Below are 21691 nucleotides of genomic sequence, written 5' to 3' on the forward strand. Positions count from 1 at the left end.
CAGCCGTAGCTGCGGGCTCTGGCAGCTGATCTCGAGCCGTAGCTCGAGTCCTTACCATCTGTGAGAGAAGGGATAAGAGTCAGATACCAATTGGAATAAAGTAGCACGAAAGAATGAAAGAAGGTGAGATTTTCTAAATGTCCTATAGCCTCTCGCAAATAAGTACGGAGCTCATCGTACCGGTCCACGAGACGCTCTTGTATTATAGACCGGGCAACCTAGGGCCCAATACAAACCTGTCACGACCTAATTTTGGCATAAGCCGCGCGGGCACTTACCTCTCCCACCTCGATAAGCGAACCCTTAACCCAACTACAATTAAGAAATAATAATTAAATCAAGCAACGAAATAGAATAAATACGTAAGTCTCACGATATATATATATATATATATATATATATATAGAATAGTACGGAATAATAATAAAACCCCCAAGGTCTAGTCTGAATAATACAAGAGCAATCTAAGAGGGAAATAATACAAGTCTGGAACAATAATACATAAAGTGTCTATGTCTATGAATAGAATAGGACATAAAGATAGAAAAGTCTTCAAGGCAGCGAACGACCATGGATACTCGAGGATAATGCTGAAACGACTATCAGCCACGTGTAACAGAAACAGATCCAACCTGATACTCTGCATTCATAAAGGAACAACAAGTGCAGGTCAGTATAAAACAACAGTACTGGTAGGCATCATTGGCCGACTAGGCATAGCTAACACAATTCAGATAATAAAGCAGATAAGCAGACAAGTCACCAAGTATAAATCAAATGTAATCAAATCCAAGTACACGCCATTGCCTAAGTAAAGCATCTAATCCCAATTGTGCCAAGTCTGAACATATCAAGTCCGAATCCAACATCACAAGTACAACACTGAATATCTCAAAATCAAGCCATAATGCAATGCAATGCAATAGTGTATAAATGCAATGCAATGCCATGCAAATGTTGTGTACACATGTACTCCGGAAGGAAATATCGACATCTCGGTAGCACAACCCAGTGTGACTCGCGAATTCTAAGTGTCACCCGTCCCGGATTTTTGCCCAACAGACAGACGGAACCCCGGATATTTTCCCACGGGGGGTTCTCACCGGCATCACTTTTGGGGGACTCGCGGAGTCCATGAACTCACTCAATCAATGATTTCGGGACTAACATCAAATATCGGCCATCTCATGTCACTCAAGTAAAACCGAGCCCAGCTCATCAAAGTGTTTCATTAAGTATCATCAGTATCTCAACAGTGTATCATGAAAAATAAGAGTGCGTACAATGCATGTATCGACATCAATAGTCATGCTCAATATCACAATGGCCAACAATGGGTATGCCAACAATATGTCCGAATCACAAATACTAACAGTGGGTATGCCAACAATATAACCGAATCCCAAGTACCAACAGTGGGTACGCTAACAACATCGTAATCAAGATGATAAAACATAACCCAATATCTATCAACAACTCATGGCATCAAGATAATACAATAGAACAATGAAATCACAACACAACAAGGTGGCTAGCCCCAAACACAGAACAGAGCCCAACCTAAGGCAATATCCAACCCAACTTCATACTCGAAGGTTCACATGCTGCCTCCGACAATATAATCCAAATATGTGCTTTGCTATACGAAGTCTCACTAAAGGTAAGCCATAACCTACCTGGATAGCCGAACCACAAACATCAACAACTCACTTTATCGCCTTGCCTTTCCGCTGAGCCTCAGAACCAAAGTAGTCTAGACATATTCAAAATCTAGATTAGAAATCATGAAGAATGATACTAATATTGCTACTATCCAATTTAGGTGAATCTAACCCTAGAAATTGGGAAAACAGGGCCCACAAGGACAAAATGGGAAATTCGAAAGCAAAATATTAAATTAAGCACTAGATGATCATAACCCAACCACTAATTGCTAAATTAACTCATAGATTACCCAGTTTCAAATTTGAAGCAAAAACCCCCAATTTGGGTATAAACCCTAACTCTTTGATTCCGAAATTCAACACTAGAAATGGAAGATATATGATTAATAAGCTTAGATTAATCAAAATCTAACATAAACACCATCAATTTCATCATTAATAAGCCTAGAGAAAATGTTCATCAAAGCCCACTTTCATCTTTCATTACTAAGGGATTATTAAAGGAACGGGGAATCTATGATGATTAGGATTAATGAAATAAAAGAGGGACAACAAGATTTACCTCGAAGAGTATTCCTAAAATATCTCCAAGAACATTCCCCAAAAGCTCTAATTTCGAAATGAAAATAAATAAGGGTCTAAAGGTTTTTAACACTTTATTAATTATACACACTACCCGTCACCCGCTTTGGCGACAGTGGGACCGCTCCAGCGGAACCGCTTCAACCGCTTAGACCGCTTCAGCGGCTAAGCCTAAATTGCTTGGACTACTCCAGCGGCAAGGTTACCGCTCCAGCGATACCGCTGCCGCGGTGCTGGTGCCGCCAAAGCGGGCACCAGTCCCCAAAAACTTACTCTAAGTTTCACAATTTGATCCAATTTTTGACTACTTCCCGAGGCCATCTGCTCACGTACCATACACATAGACACACATAAAAACACGCTACGAACACGCCCGTGGCCTCGGAATTTCCAACGGAAGTCTCTTTGATCGAGTCAACCCTCGATACCTTAATTTCAATTTCCCAACCCAAGTACCAAAATGCATCCGAGTGCATGTGGAACCGAACCAAATCCACACACAAGTTCAAAACGACCATCCGGACCTCTCAAAATCGACGGAATTCCAAAAAAGGTCCGTTTACCCAAAGTTAACTTTGGATCAATCATTTTTCACTTTAAGCCTATATTTCACAAAAGTTGGCCGAATCCGATCTAGACACCTCGGGAAGCATGCCAACGGTCCCTTCGGGTAAAAAAATGAGCTAATCAATGCTCGGGAAAGGGCGAAAATGCCGGAAAGACTATGACGACCAAACGGGTCATTACATGACCTTGGGTCACGAGCCCTTATTTAGGCCACATCCTTACCCTCTGTCAAATGTGCCTTAATATATATTTCTGTATCTAGTCACAATATGCATCTCAACGTATTTCCAGTCTAACAGTCAATATGGAATATGTCAATAAATGCAAATTACCATGCCACAAGTCATAACAGGACTCAGTTAATCAACTCAACACAGCATGAAATATGCAACCATCTCAATCAACAAGAAGAGTATATATTGACTCCTTCCTTCTCATAACACAACAATTCTAGCTTAGGTTTCGGTACTTAAAGTAATGGTGACAAGCCCATATAATTAGAAATCATACCAACCTAAGTGATGTCCAACCAGACGTCATGTACAAAGACCTAGTCATGCTTTCTCCCATCAATTCTACTGCATATACAATCAACTAACCAAAGTCTAACTCAAGTAAACCATAACCTACCTCAGGTGCAGAACTGGAACAAAGCAAGCTACTCTACTAGAGCTTTCCAGTGCTTCGTAACGCTACAAGTCTAGCAATATAACGCTAAGTAAGTAATTGACCATCTACACAAAATAAGAACAACAATTAGGGAAGACTACCCAATTACTAGAAGCTAGGGGAAGGGTCAAAAAGAGCAAAATAGGTAAAATTACTAAGGTCGTTACAACTTATTTTGAAACGGAGGTAGTACTAAGCTTTAAAGCGTTAAATTTAGAAAGCGTAGATAAGGTACTGTTGTAAACTATGTAAGAGTCTGCTCCATTTACACATTATTTCCCCTAATGTATAACTGTAAGACAATGTCTCTAACAATTTGAACTTTAGATATGCTTCTAGCCTAGAATCTCCTAGTTTCCTCTTTGTCCAGGTCTGGTAAATTACTGCATCACTTAGAATTCCAGGATACTTGCTCTTGGTATGTTGTTCTGAACCTGTTGAAGAGTCATGCTGCCTCTTCAGTCCATGACCTGATCTGCCTCTGAATTCCCAGCCAGGATAAAATTGTAGTACATATGAAGTGTGAGTACCTGCAATCAAAGATGAAATATTGCATTGATTTTACATTATTGGAATTACAGAGTGCACAATTAGGAGGAATTTGGATGCACCATTTTGCAAGCATGTCCACTGTTGTAAGTCTGTTTTGGAATGCTAGCCATAGTATAGATTATTGCCTTGATATAGCACCTGATGACATCAACAATTTCTTCCATATGGGCCTTGGATATTGAGGGAGAAAGGAGAGATATGTCTTCTTAATGTTGTACACTTCCCCGTGTGAGAATTGATCAATATGAATGACAGCATCTACATTTGGGGAAGCAATAGCTAGCCTCAAATATTTTTCTCACAAGCCAACAAACTTGCTTAGGAGCTTCAAGACCGGTAAGTTATTTGTTCTTCATATAAAAGCTGTGAATCCTATCTTTCTTTTTCAGTTTATTAAGAACTATCTTTTTTATAGGCTATTAAAGAGCAAGAAAAGTGATTAGGCTCACGCGCAGTTGCGCACATGCGCATTGGGCCGTAACCCAAAAAGAATTGATTGACATTCCCTCGCAATATAGACTCAAGACCCTCCTATGTTGTGATTTTTCAGTTGTTTCTGCTCCCAATCTATAATTGGTAGAAATTATTGAAACCTACCTTAAGCTTTATTTTATCCTCCATATATTTTTCTAACGCTTAATTAATTACAATTATATATATACATATATCAAATTGAGAAGCAAACTAGTGTTGGCGATCATCATCTGGTTCCAACAATTGGATAGCCACATAAACCTTAAAAGAGTCAAATATGCTGAAAAAGAAATATTTGCTGCAACATATCATTTTTCGTGATTTTCTAAGAAAAGTGGGTTTCCAAGGTAAGAGGGAGAGGAATATTTGGAAATTATCTTAAGCCAAAAGTAGACATCACTTTGTATTATATTTGTAGAGATATCTCTATTCACTACTTACATTCAGAATAAAATGTGCAATTAATCTTCTTGGTCAATTTCACAGTGAAAAGAGTATGCTTGTGTTGGCAGAATAAATAGATAAGTAACTATGACTAATAGGGTTGAATTAAGGTAATAGTCTCATGTTTCTTTAACATATATCAAATCATGTTATTTCGGTGAACATACATGTAATATATACTACGAAAGAAAGCAAGAGGAGGATACTACAAGAAAAAATTAAAGGGTTAATCAACCTTACATATCTTAGAACTCAATTTCTTACTACTCAATTAATGTGTTCTTGTGGAAGGAAGAGAAAAGTCTCTTCTCATAATGTATGAGGATAGAAATTCCATGTATTTCACTTCATAAAAGCATGGTTATTATATGTTCCTTTAGGGGGATGAAATGAATCATGGGTCATAATACATTTCAAATTGTACTTAAAAAAAAAAAAAAGACAAAACAAATTCAAATTTTAAAAGTACGAATTAAAAATGCTACAAGAAAAAGATATTGAAATTAACAAGTGAAGACTGTCATCTCCAAACCAAAATGTAGAATTACTAGTTAAATCAACCGTTACATAGGCAGGCTGAGTGTGTAACATATTATATATTCACTCTTGTTTAAAGCATAATAGAGGAATCAAACATGTCAGCTAAAGCGTAATGGTCCAGCTTCCCATTTCTTCGTTTAATTGTTACTCAGCTCTCCTTATAAGAATGAATTGAACAACCGCCTTTCATATCATTTCTCCTCACTTTCGAATAAAGAAATTCAAGATTCGTTTCTTGGATCCTAACATTATAAGAGACAGGACGAGAATATTTATTGCAAGAATGACATTGTTAGAATTTCAAGACTTAACATCTGAAATGGTAAGAAGTTTGCTCGAAATCCTTAGTCGGGTCATTACCCATCTATCATAGACATGTGTATCAACTATGGTCAAGAGGACAATAGAGTGATCAAGCAATATCATATTTAGACTCCAAAGATTGAAAGGGCTCGTAGCGTCCGACCATTAAATCTCCGCAAACACCTCACTACTAGAGTCAAACCGAAGAGTTCTATAGTTACATTGTTCTTCCTTTAGCAGCCAGTACTAAGATCCGCTCACATAAACAATTTCAAGGAATTCTATACTTATATATATACAATGATTTTGTAATTTAAGGTAGAAGAATTCTCCATGAATCCCTTGAATAGGAATATACATATGCATATGACAGAGGGATGGTATGACTTGCGATGTCCTCCCAGACGAAAACAAACCACCTTATAGTCATTAGTTATGGGGTCTAGTATGATCTCACAATTATATTTGAGCACTCTAAACGATGGTTAAACTTCACAGATAGGTGCAGGATGAGGCCTCTCCCCCCTGGTGGCAGCATTCCATAATGCCAAGGAGATGTTGTCTATGCTGCCCTTAATTACTCTCTTCAACAAAAAAAATTAGCTATCGACAAAACCTAATAGGTGTGTCATACCTTTGAATATCTAAAGATAATCATGATTTTAATGTACAAATGAATCTGACAATGAAAATTAAAGTGATAGGATTGAGATTGGAATTGGGATTGAGAGACAAATCATCACCTGTGGGGCATCCAACATCTTCACAAACCGGGTATTCGAGAATCTTGTTCTTACTTCTCCAATTGTACCGCTCGCTAATAAAGCTAGGGCTCTTGATAATTTGGTACCAGTTTTTGCTTATGCATTTTAATCGCATCATTGACTTCAAGGGCAACCTCAGTAAAATCTCTCTAACTACGTCTTCAGGCCAAGGACCACCATTATCCCTGGCAGCAATAGTAGTACAAAAAGGGGTGATAAGAATGATGGACAACAATGCTTAATATTGAAGAAAAACCTAGTGAAGCAGCAAATATATAGAGTTAATTGATTGAGAGAATTACTCGATGCTTCCTTTTTAATAGATTCACCACTTTTTTTAATTTCTTTTAATAATTACTACCATGTAATTACCTTATAGTAAGTAATCTAATCATTTTACTATCATTAAAACATACATTTATTTTTGGGGTTTAGGAGTGTATTACTTCCACATTCCATTTGTTTCACGTCTTCCATTTGATTAGTTCAATTTATTTGAGTCTGCATCGTTCAGACCTTAGGCCATTAATTGCATTTGTTTAAATTAAAATTTAAGTACTTTCTTTTTACCCCTCCGCAGAAGCTCCCTCGGTGACTTGAACCCACAATATTTGGGTTGGAGGTGGAGGGTGTTTACCATTTAAGCACTTATTAGGTCTTAATAGGTATTAATCATTAAATTCTTGATCAAAGTCTTTATATCATTAAGAGGTACCACCACTTTATCCACAACCACCAGCCATCACTACTAACCACATTTTCCATCACAGCTACCACCATCACTATCAAGCACCACCATCATCGCCTACCACTTGCAACGATCATTTTTATCAACCTCTAGTGTCAGTTGCTACCACACCTACTACATCCATCATAATAATGATATCCACTGCCGCCACTATCAACCACTACCATCGTTTGCCCATCCCACCAACCACCTCCACTATCATAACTCGCACCGCTGCCAACTAACACCAACACATAATTAACCACCACACACTATAACATCAACCAGCTCCACCATCATGACCACCATCACTACTATCATCGCCACCATTGCACCAGTCACTACAACAGTAATCACCTCCACCATTACAACTATTTTCACCACCATTACTAGCCACTAGTACCAACCACCACAACCAATACTTGAAACCATCTCTACCATCACTAGTGAACATAAATGTTTCATGTTTTATTAAATAATGATTTTATTTTATCAAACTTTATATTTTTGCTAATACCTAATCCTAATTTTATTTGAACTATATATTTATTATGTTTTAAAAAAATTAGGCACATTCAGATGTTGAAAAAAAAATAGTCATAATCATTTAGTGTTTAGATCTAGAGACAATATTTTAATCATTCATATGCTCATGCAGATTTAGATGTCTTAATTTTAATGAAAACAAATGAGGCCTTAATCTATTTTGTCTTAATAAATCCTGAACTTGGTAGCTTATAACTTTTAGGAAATTATAGATGAATAATTTTGAAAATGGGCACGGACTTTCGACCCTCACATGCTCCATGGGCAATAATTCAAGTTTAACGAATTTTGTCCTATAGGCCTTCGTATATACCACGTAGCTGAAAGTAGCCCTTAATGTATAGAAAAAGTGATCATTTTAGAAATTCATATATACCAATAGACCTTAATGTATAGAAAAAGTGATTCTTTTAGTCCTTCGTATATACCATTTCCTACATTAAGGACCATTTCAGCTGCTTGAAGGACCATTTTGATCATTTTCTCTGATTTCATACTATAATAAGTTAGGTTGACATTCAGAATTTGCACATCATTCAGGTCATCAATAAATAGTGGGATTTACCAGTTAAGCAAAACTATAGTTTGGGAGATTTGGAAGAGGAGGAATATTTTAAGGGATGGGGATGGGGGTGGGAGGTGGGGAGGGTGGGGACAATGACAACTACAAAGTTGATTTAACAGGTGATTCACACTCTGATAATGTTCATGGAGGTAAGGAGGAAATATTTCAAGTATGCTGCATACAAATGGAGCAATGCAGTGGATGCTTTAAATAGGTATTCTAAACCTATTAAGGTCACTACAGTGCTGTATAAAATACTTGATAAATTATTGATTAAAGTCAATATTGATGGTGCCTCTAGAGGGAACCGTGGGAGAAGTTCTTGGGGATTTTGTATGAGAGATGATAAAGGTGATATTTTACAGGTGCAAGCACAAGATATGAGGGATCATATGAGCACTATCACACAAGCAGGAACTATGGCCATACTTCAAGCCCTCAGATATCTAGATGCCAATCATATGGATGGATTTATAATAGAATCGGATTCCTTATTATTGAAGAATATCATAGTATGGGAAGTGCCTTGGGGGATTGTTAACAGTATATAGGACATTTGGAATCTCTGAGAAGGAAAGACAGTGGTGGTAGAGCACAGGTTAAGAAAAGGTAACAAGTAAAAATTATCAGGTAGCTAATCCTACTTTGGACAGTGGGAACTTTGAGGCTAACAATTTCATGGAGATGGATAATAAGGGAAGAAAGCTGGTGAACTGTGACAAGTTCGAGGCACCTTGCATAAGAATCAGGAAATGCAGCAAATCTTGAGAGGAGGAGGAAACAGAGGAAAAGGGAGAGATTCCTATATTCAAATCCTCTGCGAGGAAAATAGGGGGAATCAGTTTTTTACTCACAGTTTGATCATTGATGCAGGTACACCAAGTATGGAAACACTAAGGAAGCATAAGGACATGAAGGAAACAAGAAGTAGGCTTTTTCTTGGCCTAAGCTTTATTCCAACCCAACAGGTTGTTGCATACTAGGTGGTATTAGTACCTTTTGGTACTCAACCCATAGTGCAAAAATCAGTAGGAATTAGGATGAAGCAAGATCACATGGAAAAGCATCATCAGCAAGGACAAGATGGACATAATTAGAAAATGGAACCTACACTTCTTGGTTACGGAATACACAGTTATATATATTAAAAAATTTATCCTAATTGGGGAAAGTAGTGGGAGACTAAAAACTCACTGGATGCGGTAGTAACACAAAAGTGGAGTACAAATCAAGAAACGTACAACATACAATTCAGATACCAACAGGAATCAACTAGATTTTGGAAGTAAATTTCAAGAAAGAGGAGGAGAAGCAAAGGACTCAGATGCAACAACAAACCTGATAGACATTTCAACAACTTCAAGAGTAGGTTCCATGAGTGGAATCGCAATGACCAGCTTCACCAACTGCAACGCCCAGCAAATTATAGCTTACAAAAGCAATTTTGAGCTTACAAGAAGATAGATGCATACATTGGTCTTTTGATTACACAGATTGTAACTGACGGAGATTTCTATAATTGAGCTCGAACTGCATATTTGTCGGCTTTAAAAATTTGGAATTTTGGCTTTGTTTCTTTTGTTTTTTGCTTTAGACATTTTGCTTTATTTGGATTATTTTGATAAATCAATAAATTGTCATTGGGTCCCACCCAATGACTTTGGCTTAAGAAAAGGTTAGGTTGAGTTCAATTCAATATTGTAACTAAAATTTGAGAGTGTTATAAAATAAAACTATGAAGTAAATACACAGAAGAAATATGTAGAGAGAGAATATGTAGAGAGATATCAGATTATATTACTTCTACTCTTTCAACATTGCATCTGTGCATCCTATTTATAGGAGCAACATACAAAGGAGATATTTTGGGATATTTGGGATATTTAGGATATTTGGGATATTTTGGGATATTTCCAAATTAATGGATATCCACTAGTTGGATATTTATAACACTCCCCCTTGGATGTACATTAATAGATGATGTACCTCGTTAAAACCTTATTAAAAAAAAACCCTGTGGAAAAAAGTCCTAATGAAGGAAAAAGAGTGCACATATCTAGAAATACGCTTTGAGAGCTGCCTCATTAAAAACCTTACCAAGAAAACCCAATGGGACAAAACTTGGTTAAGGAAAAAAGAGTACAACGCGTATTTCACTCCCCCTGACGAAGACCAAGATTCAGATGTCGGAGTCTTCGCATTCCAATCTTGAATATCATCTTCTCAAGAGTTGAAGTTGGCAAAGATTTAGTGAACAAATCTGCAGGATTGTCACTTGAACGGATTTGTTGCACATCAATATCACCATTCTTCTGGAGATCATGTGTGAAAAATAACTTTGGTGAAATGTGCTTTGTTCTATCTCCTTTTATGAAACATCCTTTTAATTGAGCTATGCATGCAGCATTATCTTCATATAATACTGTGGGTATTTTTGTATCACACTTCAAGCCACATCTTTCTCTGATGAAATGTATCACTGATCTCAACCACACACATTCTCTACTTGCTTCATGAATAGCGATTATCTCAGCATGATTTGAAGAAGTAGCAACAATGGACTGCTTGGTCGATCGCCATGATATAGCAGTACCTCCGCATGTAAACAGATAGCCCGTTTGAGATCGAGTTTTATGTGGATCAGATAAATAACCTGCATCTGCATAACCAACAAGATCTGTACTACCTTTGTTAGTATAAAGCAGACCCATATCGCTAGTTCCCTTCAGATATCGCAATATATGCTTAATCCCGTTCCAATGCCTCCGTGTAGGAGAAGAGCTATATCTTGCTAGCAAATTAACAGAAAATGCTATATCAGGTCTTGTAGCATTAGTAAGATACATAAGTGCACCTATTGCACTAAGATATGGTACTTCAGGACCAAGTAGCTCTTCGTTTTCTTCTTGAGGTCGGAACGGATCTTTGCTCACTTCAAGTGAGCGAACAACCATAGGAGTACTTAAAGGATGCGAATTGTCCATGTAAAACCGATTTAAAACTTTCTCAGTATAGGCAGATTGATGGATAAAGATCCCTTTTGCGAAATGTTCAATTTGCAGACCAAGACAGAGTTTTGTCTTTCCGAGATCTTTCATCTCAAATTCTTTCTTCAAATATTCAATCGCCTTTTGGAGCTCTTCTGGAGTTCCAATGAGGTTTATATCATCAACATAAAAAGCAAGTATTATGAACCCTGATTTTGTTTTCTTAATAAAAACACATGGACAAATGGCATCATTTATATATCCTTTATTTATCAAGTACTCACTTAGGCGATTATACCACATATGCCCTGATTGTTTTAAACCATATAATGATCTTTGTAATCTGATTGAATACATTTCCCGAGACTTTAAACCAAATGCTTCAGGCATTTTATATCCTTCAGGAATTTTCATATAAATTTCATTATCAAGTGAACCGTAAAGATAAGCTGTAACCACATCTATAAGATGTATTTCAAGGGTTTCATAGACAGCTAAACCCATGAGGTATCGAAATGTTATAGTATCCATAACTGGTGAATATGTTTCTTCATAGTCGACGCCGGGTCTTTGAGAGAATCCTTGTGCAACAAGGCGTGCTTTGTATCGCACAATTTCATTTCTCTCATTTCTTTTCCGTACAAAGACCCATTTGTGACCAACTGGTTTTACACCATTAGGCGTTTGGACTACAGGTCCAAAAACCTCACGTTTAGCAAGTGAATTCAATTCTGATTGAATTGCTTCTTGCCATTTTGGCCAATCATATCTTCGTCGACATTCTCCGACAGATTGAGGTTCCTGATCCTCACTGCCTTTTATAATATTTAGTGCAACATTATATGCAAAAACACTATTCACCACAATTTTCGAACGATATAGTTCTTCACTCACTGAAGTCTCGGGTTTGTTGATTTCTTCAGGAATATCAGAATTAATCAGATTTTGAATCTCTTCATGAGATCCTTTCATAGTGTCATTCTGATCATTGTTTGTATTTCTTTTTCTTGGATTTTTATCCTTGGAGCCCAATGGCCTACCACGCTTCAGGCGTGGATGAGATTCAGAGACTATGACACTAGTAGATTGTCCCTTTGGAACATCAATTCGAATAGACACATTCTCTGCAGGGATATGCGACTTAGTTATTCTTTTCAAATCAGTAAATCCGTCTGGCATTTGATTTGCTATTTTCTGTAAGTGGATGATCTTCTGGATCTCCTGCTCACATATAGGGGTATGTGGATCAAAATGAGATAGTGATGGAACTCTCCACACAATTTCTCTTTTGATTTCTTTTCTCTCTCCCCCTAATTGTGGAAAATTTGTTTCATCAAATCGACAATCTGCAAATCGGGCAGTGAATAAATCTCCTGTCAATGGATCAAGATAGCGAATAATGGAGGGTGATTCAAACCCAATATATATTCCTAACCTTCTTTGGGGGCCCATCTTAGTGCGCTGTGGTGGTGCTACAGGCACATATACAGCACAGCCAAAGATTCGGAGATGAGCAATATTTGGTTCATGACCAAATACTAATTGTGACGGGGAGTATTTATTATAATGAGTCGGTCTAAGACGAACAAGAGATGCTGCATATAAAATAGCATGACCCCAGACGGTTGTAGGCAACCGTGTTTTCATAAGTAATGGTCTTGCTATCAATTGCACACGCTTAATAAATGATTCAGCAAGGCCATTTTGGGTATGAACATGTGCTACAGGATGTTCAACCTTTATCCCAACTGATAAACAATAATCATCAAAAGCTTGGGATGTAAATTCTCCAGCATTATCAAGACGTATAGCCTTTATAGGATAATCTGGGAAGTGTTCCCTTAAGCGTATTATTTGTGCCAATAATTTCGCAAACGCCAGGTTGCGAGACGATATGAGGCACACATGAGACCATCTTGAAGACGCATCTATTAGAACCATAAAGTATCTAAATGACCCACAAGATGGGTGAATAGGTCCACATATATCCCCATGTATACGATCTAGAAAAGCAGGGGATTCAATGTCAACTTTCATTGGTGATGGCCTGGTTATCAATTTGCCCTGATGACAAGCGACACATGAAAATTCACTACTTTCAAGAATCTTCAGGTTCTTAAGTGGATGCCCTTTTGAATTTTCAATAATTCGTCTCATCATTATTGATCCAGGATGACCCATTCGGTCATGCCAAAGCACAAAAGTTCCTGAATCGTTAAACTTCTGGTTTACGATTGAGTGTGCTTCCATTGTACTAATTTCTGCATAGTACAGGCCAGAAGACAAAGTTGGTAATTTCTCCAAAACATATTTCTGGCCGGAGACATTCTTTGTAATGATAAGATATTCATCATTTGTTTCATTTAATGTCTCAACGTGATACCCATTACGACGGATATCTTTGAAACTCAACAAGTTTCTTGGGGATCTAGAAGAGAATAGTGCATCTTCTATAACAAGTTTCGTCCCCTTAGGTAGAAATATAGTAGCTCTTCCGGAGCCTTCAATTAATTTCGAATTGCCAGAAATTGTATTAATATTTCCCCTTTTTCTACGCAATTGAGAAAAGTATTTCTCATCTTTGAATATAGCATGCGTTGTTCCACTATCAATCACACAAATATCTTCATGATTCGTCATTGATCCAAATAATATTTGAGGATTTTCCATATATTCTTCAAAACGAAAGAATAGGCAAAGTAAACATCGAAGTAGATATTTTGATTAGACAAAGTATTTCACACACTTTATTATATATATATGGAAACATAACCACATTAGATAATACAAATGACATGTATGAAATATCTAAGTTAATACAGATCCATCACCGATCAGATGATCTATTTTCCCTTCAGGGAGTTCAAAGAAATCTGCCACATCTAGATGCATGGGCTCAACATTATCTTCAGACATAAAATTTGCTTCGGCATCCTTTTCTGCCCTTTTGAGGGAGGCTTGATATAGCTCAACAACGTGCTTTGGCGTACGACAGGTACGTGACCAGTGCCCTTTTCCTCCACATCGGAAGCAATTATTTTCTGAATTTTTCTTTTGCACAACTTTATGCTTTTCATCCTTCCTTTTACACTGCTGGTGGTGAAGGGTATTATATGGTGCAAAACGAGAATCATGATTAAAATTCCTTCCTCGACCACGACCATGACCACGACTGGGGCCACGACCTCTTCCACGCCTAGAATGGCGAAAATTTGCCTCATTCACTTCAGGGAATGGGGCAGTACCAGTGGGTCGGCTTTCATGATTTTTCATCAGTAATTCGTTATGTTGTTCAGCCACTAGAAGATGTGAGATTAGATCGGAATATTTTTTGAACTTCATCTCTCGGTATTGCTGCTGCAGGAGCATACTCGAGGCAGGAAAAGTGGAGAATGTTTTCTCCAGCATATCAAGATCAGTAATATTTTCACCACATAATTTCAATTGAGAAATAATTTTAAACATAGTAGAATTGTATGCCTTAACAGATTTAAAATCTTGGAACCTTAAATGGAGCCAATCAAAACGTGCTTGTGGAAGTATGACCATCTTCAGGTGATCATATCTATCTTTCAGATCATTCCACAGCGTAAGAGGATCTTTAACCGTGAGATATTCCATTTTTAAATTCTCATCAAGATGATGGCGGAGGAATATCATTGCCTTAGCACGGTTTTGGTTTGATGCCTCGTTTTTATCTTTGATGGTGTCTTCCAGACCCATCGCATTAAGGTGAATCTTGGCATCAAGAATCCAAGACATATAGCTATTGCCGGATATATGTAAGGCTACAAATTCACGTCTAGAAAGATTTTCCATTAGTAATGGAAAACAAAGAAATCAATACCTTCGAGGCTTGTAAAGTATTTGCTCGAGATGATAGAGTCTCGTGCTGATAACGTGTTATAAAATAAAAATATGAAGTAAATACACAGAAGAAATATGTAGAGAGATATCAGATTATATTACTTCTGCTCTTTCAACATTGCATCTGTGCATCCTATTTATAGGAGCAACATACAAAGGAGATATTTTGGGATATTTGGGATATTTTGGGATATTTCCAAATGAATGGATATCCACTAGTTGGATATTTATAACAGAGAGCATGTTGATGGGAAATTTATGAATATTCCCAAATTGGAATGCTGGTAATAACTGAAGTCATCAGTAACATTAATATCTCCTTTTTCTTTTTTTCCCCCTTTTTAAACTTTTCCTTTCCTTTTTATTCCATTATATGGTATAGTCAAACCTCTTTACAACATCATTGGTTTTGAGATTTTTTTAACTGTTATAACAACTGACTGTTAACAACAATAACTACAACAACATCCCCAGTTTAATCTCCCAAGTGGAGTCTAGGGAGGGTAAAATATACTCAAACCTTACCTCTACCTTTATGGGGTAGAGAGTTTGTTCCAGATAGACCCTCGACATGACTGGCTGTTATAGATTAATAACAAAATTTGGCATCTAATAATATTGTAACACCTTGTACCTTAGCGTTAGGATGCATCGTAGTAAACCATAGAGTTGGAAGGGATTAAGGTCGTACATGAGGTTATAGATGTAGGACCCCATAAGTTTGATGAATTTCGAAACCGTTATATACAACCTTGATATGGTATTTTCTTTTAAGTGAAACCTTATAGTAAAAATTTAATCAGTATGATTTTATATAGTTATTATTGTTATTATTTCTCGAATACTTCTTAAATTATATATATGTTATGAGGAAGTTTATAAATGAGATTTTATTTGTTATAAGAATAGAAAATATTTTCTCATAAAAAGAATTATCTTTTCGCGTTTTGAGAATTAATGTACCCAAATTTGTACATTTTATAACAGGTTGGAAACATTAGAAAGGGATGAAATATATTTTCTAGATATCTCCATGCATTGACCCGTTTGGTCTTTTTGAGCTTTTTACTCTGTTTTGCCCAAAATACCTTTCCCTTAGTATTTTTCGATTTTTATGACTCACAAAAATGGGTGGCACGGTTTCCTAGGAAATCGAGTAGGTTTCAAAATCATTTTGGTGGGTGTTAAAGGCTGCTAAGTTAAGAGAAGGATTGGGTTTGATCAAAGTTAACTTTGGGGGTAAATGGGTCTTTTCTAAGTTTGGTTGATTCCATTAGGTCTGGAACGTCATTTATGACTTAGTAGAGTCATTGTTTCGGGTCCCGAGGAGTCCGTTTGTGTTTTGGGTCATTGGTTGGAAATGATGGTTTTAGTTGGGATTGGAGTTGACTTGAGTCGACATCGGGTCAAGGCGCCCTCTTTAGGGAAATCCAAGTGTGCGAGCGAATTCGTAGTGTATTTTATAATAAGTTTGCATATTTGGTTTGTATCCTGGAGTTTCCGAGTGAGTTTTGGGTATCCATTCGGGGTTTTAGAAGAACCAGATTTTTTGGTTAAGTATTTTACCGGTTTCCTTCTTCATGTTCGCCAGGAAGGTACCATCTTCACAATGGTTGTGTTCATGTGGGCCTCCTCACATTCGCGAAGAGGAATTGCTTGGGAAGCCTCGCATTTGCGAGACCCATCTCGCATTCGTGATGGCCAAATCTCTTGGTCCTAGTTGTGTGTCATCAGGTTCGTGAGCATGCTCCGCATTCGCGATGAAGGAAATCACTAAAACAATGATTTAATTTCAAATTTCAATAGGAGACTTCATTCTCACTTATTTTAAGTTCTAGAACTCGGTTTTGGGTGATTCCAAGTTCCGAACTTAAGATTCTTCATTAGGGTAAGTTTAAAAATCCCATCTAGACTTTAATAATTGATTTCATCCTTTAATTTCCTTGCTAATCCATGAACCCACGTAGCAAAATAGAGGTTTTCTAAAGATTGGGGTTTTTGACTAAATAGTTGAATGGAAGGCCAAATTAATGTTAGATTCTCATGAAATTTAGGCTATGAACTATCTAGACTAAGGGTAACATAATTTTATTTTCAATTTCCAGTTTTGCCCTTGGGGCTCGAGTTTGGACATTTTGGGTTTGTTTTTGTGTTTTAACTTAAGTATAGCAATATAGGTATTGTTGGGTTCGTATGACCGAATAGGTTACTAATTTGATCTTGGTAAGTTCAATTTCTCGATAAGTTACCATTTTGACCTTCCAGGTTAGACTTGAAGTTTTTGGGATAACTTTTAGTACCAGAATCCTTTTATGATTTATTGAGTATCCTTAGATCCATATTTTGACGTAGAATTTATGCTTGTTAGACTTTGATCGTCGGACACTTTGAAAAGGCAAGGATTTGGCGTGAGGGTTCGTGGGGCCCGCTTAGTTTTCAGGTAGGCTACGGTTTATGTTTAAACTTCGATTGGAGAACATACATCGTTTATAAATATTGAAGGAGTATTGGGTGTGATGGGTTTCATGACCCAAATCGCCAGCCGTGGTGGCACCTACACTATTCCCTATAATAGGCATGCTATTTTTGAAGTCAATTACCTCTTTTTAGAAAAGAAGTGCGGAATTAAAATAATTAGGAGCTTGTGTAATCTAATGACAGTGACAAATCAAGTAATGAACAAGACTTTTATAAATACTATAATGACCCGTTTGGTCGTTATGTGCGTCTTGACAATTTTACCCCCGTTGACTCTTCCCCTAGTCCCGTTCGGGTGTTTTTGACGCGCGGGGATGGGCGACACAAATTTCGAGGTCATAGAGCGGGTCTCGGTAAGATTAGGGGAATTTAGAACCTTAGAGTGAAAAATATTTGACCGATAGTTGACTTTTGGATAAGCAAACCTTTTTGGGAATTCCATCAATTCCATGAGGTCTGGATGGTCGATTTGCTGGAATGTTTGTTCAGTTCCCGAGTGTTACACCCGTCACTTTTGTACGTTAAGCATCTCGTGAGTTGGGGGTTATGGATTTGGAGAGCGGAATTGTATTCGAGGTTTTATAAGATTAGATGTGTTCATCTTGAGTATACGGAGGTTTAAGTTCATGTTTGGCATGTGTCGGAAGGATTAGAGGAGGAATGAATCAAAGAGAATACATTTCGTCGGAGTTTGAGTTTGGGAAGAGAAATACGGACCATATATCAAAATATGGACCGTACCTTGAAATACGATCCGTACTTCTCTTGGCAGATAGGGCAAATATTTCGTTGGGAAATACAGTCAATACATACGGATCGATAATATATATATATATATATATATATATATATATATATATATATATACGACCAGTATTTCTGGCCATATTTCTATGTCGGTTCCAGCTTTTTTTTTGTTAAATATTTCGTATACACCTCATTTTATCTCATTTGATTCATCTCCCTTGACCTCTAACCTTCTAGAAAACTCTCTCCAACATAACTAATCAACCCCTAAGTAAAATCAAGGATCAAAAGAGAAGATCAAGTGCTCAAAGTTTCTAAAGTGATTGATTGAACCTTGTTTCCCCATCTTGTAGAAGCTATGGAGGATACTCCACGCTGAATTAATCTTGGAGTTGAAGTGTTCTTGAGCTCTTAAGGTAAGGTTTCATCTTATTCCATGTTTATGAGTTTATATGATGGTTATGTTAGGTTTGAAGGGGAAAGAAGTTGGAGGGAAGGTTCAAATAAGAACTTGAGATTATGTTAAGAGGTAATCTAACTAGAGTCATGTTGTTAATGTATTTTTGAGCTAGAATCTTATTGTAAGGATAGTAGTTGGTGTTGAGATTGTATTAAGGAGGTTATACTTCATATTATTAGAAGAAGAAAGTGTATAAGTGTCGTATACAAGCAAATATTAGGCTATTTTGATGAGAATCTTGGGGTGAGTAGTGACGTGAAATTAAAGAGACTTATATTAGGTTGTTGTTGTGATGTTGGTTATCAGGTGTGTTGTAGTGACCAAAGAGATTTGAGTACTGGTCCGACAGATTCATTGTGGGTTTGTGTTGACGATTTGAGCTATGTTAAGGCTAACCTTCTTTCTTTTGGCATGATCCTCATGAACAAAACGTAAATATACCGTTACCCATAATGATTCCATTATTCACAGCTAGAGATGTCCTATGTTGGTTCATGTTCCAATGATATTGTTCACAGTAAGTCCTTCTTCAGATTCAGTATGCTGTATAGAATGACATGATGATGCAAATGCTATTTCATAATGATGATCGGAGGTGTAACGACCTTACGTCACTCCGACAGATTCAAGATGCACTCTTATATATATATATATATACACACACACACACACACACACACACACACACACACACACAGAGACTATGACCCCACAGGCGTTATCTACGCGTATACTTTTATTATGTCTACATGGGGTATGGGGAAGGTGACAGCGTTATATACACACTACCACCTGATCAGCTTGTCATATGGTGATGATTATGCCCACAGAGGCCGATATGATGATGATTATGCCCACAGATGCTGATATGATACGATGGTATGCCCACAGAGGCTTGGCAGGCATTACATACGCATGTGTATGTATGATCAGGTGTTATATGCATATATACAGTACTTATGCATGTCATTGGCCCTCTGAGGTAGTTCAGGTGTACATGTTGCATTCCTTTTATCTTACATACTTTCATGTCTTCTTTATGTTACTTTCATACCTTACATACTAAGTACTTTGTTCGTACTGACGCCCCTTTCTCCTAGGGGACACTGCGTTTCATGCCTGCAGGTTCAGGTAGACTGGTTGACGATCCGCCTCCATAGGTTGTCGTTCAGCTGATATTGGAGCATTCCACTTATCCTGGAGTTGTTGTTGTGTTTTGGTACATTATATTTTTGTTGTACATAGGGGTATGGCAGGGGCCTGTGTCGACCTTGTTATGCCATGTACTTTATTAGAGGGTTGTAGACAATTGTGGTATGGTTAGACATTGTATGGCCCCCTCAGCTTAGATTTTATGGTAGAGGTTTAGTTGGAGAGAAAGATTATAGACTCTAGGTTTGACTTCATGAATCATATGCTTTGAAAGTAAATTTTGATTGGGAAATCTTGTTAATCTAGTCATAAAATACTTGGAATAATTAGATACCAGGTTGAATCTATCTAAATTTCATGGATTATGAATATGGAAAGTTCAAATTTCTTTCTAAATTGGGGGTTTTTGATTAAAGGTTGAAATTGATGATTGATTGAGTTTAATTAGTAATTAAGGGATAGTATTGGACATCCTAAGCGTTGATTAACCAATTTTTACTTTAAATTCTTATTTTGCCCTTGTGGGCCCAATTTTTCTCTTTAGAAGTGTTGTTTTTTATTTGATTAGTATTGTATCTATATGGGTATTGCTGCTCTCCGAACGTTTGAAAGTTCAAGGCTTGTGTTGGATAGTTCCTGGTACCCACTCAACATCAAGATAGGTTACGGTTTACCTTTCGATTAGACTCCAATTAGTGAAGCATATGTAGGAGTTAGATATTGACGGGGAAAACATGCTAGGCCTTCGGGAGTTGAGGTGAAATCCTTTTAGGTTTGTTTTGCTGTTGTTTGTGGGTTTGTCTCTTTGTTGTTGTGATTGGGCTGGTCGCCTTATTTTCTATGTTGTGAATTTTTTATGCATTCATCTCTCTCTTGTTATGTCACTTATCATCGAAAGGCGGAAGAGCAATGAGATTAGGCTTGAATCGTGATGTGTGCTTATGATAAGACACGAATGAAATCTTGATTTTTGTTTATAGTTGATTATGAGATCTTGCATGCCATACATTCTCATTTCATATGATGCATTGATATGAACTGTGACTTGGTACTGATGATGATAAGTGAGACAAAGGAACATCCGAGGTCTTTACCGAATCGTGTAAAAGAGAGATGAAAATCTGTGATCCGAGGTTGTTACCAGAGCGAAATGTGTTATACTTGCTGCCCTAGGTTCCTTGCGAGGACAAGGGTGTACATGGACTTCGTGGGTCCCCCGTGGATCATGACAATTGAGATGTGAGGTTTCCGTCCTAAGGATGTGTGTACGATATTGATAGTTGGCCAGTGCATTGCATTGCATCGCATATACATTCACACTTACATACATTCTTCATTGCCTGATTTTGTACTTGACAGATGATATATAGATTGATCCTATGTTGAATTGGTACGTGAGTGTTCTTGATTGCTTACATGTTTACTTGTTGATTTCTTTCTTCATATATATGAAGTAATTATTGTCGACCTATGATACCTATTAATACATAGTGTTTGTACTGATACTACCTTGTTGTACTCTTTTCTGAGCGCAGAGTTTGCTACAGGATCCACATCAGCACCTCGTTAGTGATTTCCGAGGCTTCTTATTTGAGTTTCAAGG

At 37.2% G+C, this 21691-nt stretch overlaps 1 protein-coding gene across 2 annotated transcripts; it reads right to left on the reverse strand.

Annotated features, from left to right (window-relative positions):
* Positions 1-407: 407 nt before the first annotated feature.
* LOC132609265 (F-box/kelch-repeat protein At2g43270-like) lies at positions 408-9999 on the reverse strand. Of its 2 annotated transcripts, none has more exons than XM_060323162.1 (3): positions 9736-9999; positions 6539-6744; positions 408-640 (listed from the first exon to the last, which is right to left on the reverse strand). In XM_060323162.1, exons 1-3 carry the CDS (start codon positions 9771-9773, stop codon positions 603-605), a joined length of 282 nt encoding a protein of 93 aa, XP_060179145.1. In that variant the 5' UTR covers positions 9774-9999; the 3' UTR covers positions 408-602. The 2 variants fall into 2 exon arrangements, with proteins under 2 accessions (XP_060179145.1, XP_060179144.1); XM_060323161.1 differs by lacking the exon at positions 408-640 and adding an exon at positions 3606-4012 and having other exon boundaries at positions 9736-9993.
* Between the last annotated feature and the right edge of the window lie 11692 nt (positions 10000-21691).

This window comes from Lycium barbarum, chromosome 9 (genome assembly GCF_019175385.1).
Source record: "Lycium barbarum isolate Lr01 chromosome 9, ASM1917538v2, whole genome shotgun sequence".
Lineage (NCBI taxonomy): Eukaryota > Viridiplantae > Streptophyta > Magnoliopsida > Solanales > Solanaceae > Lycium > Lycium barbarum.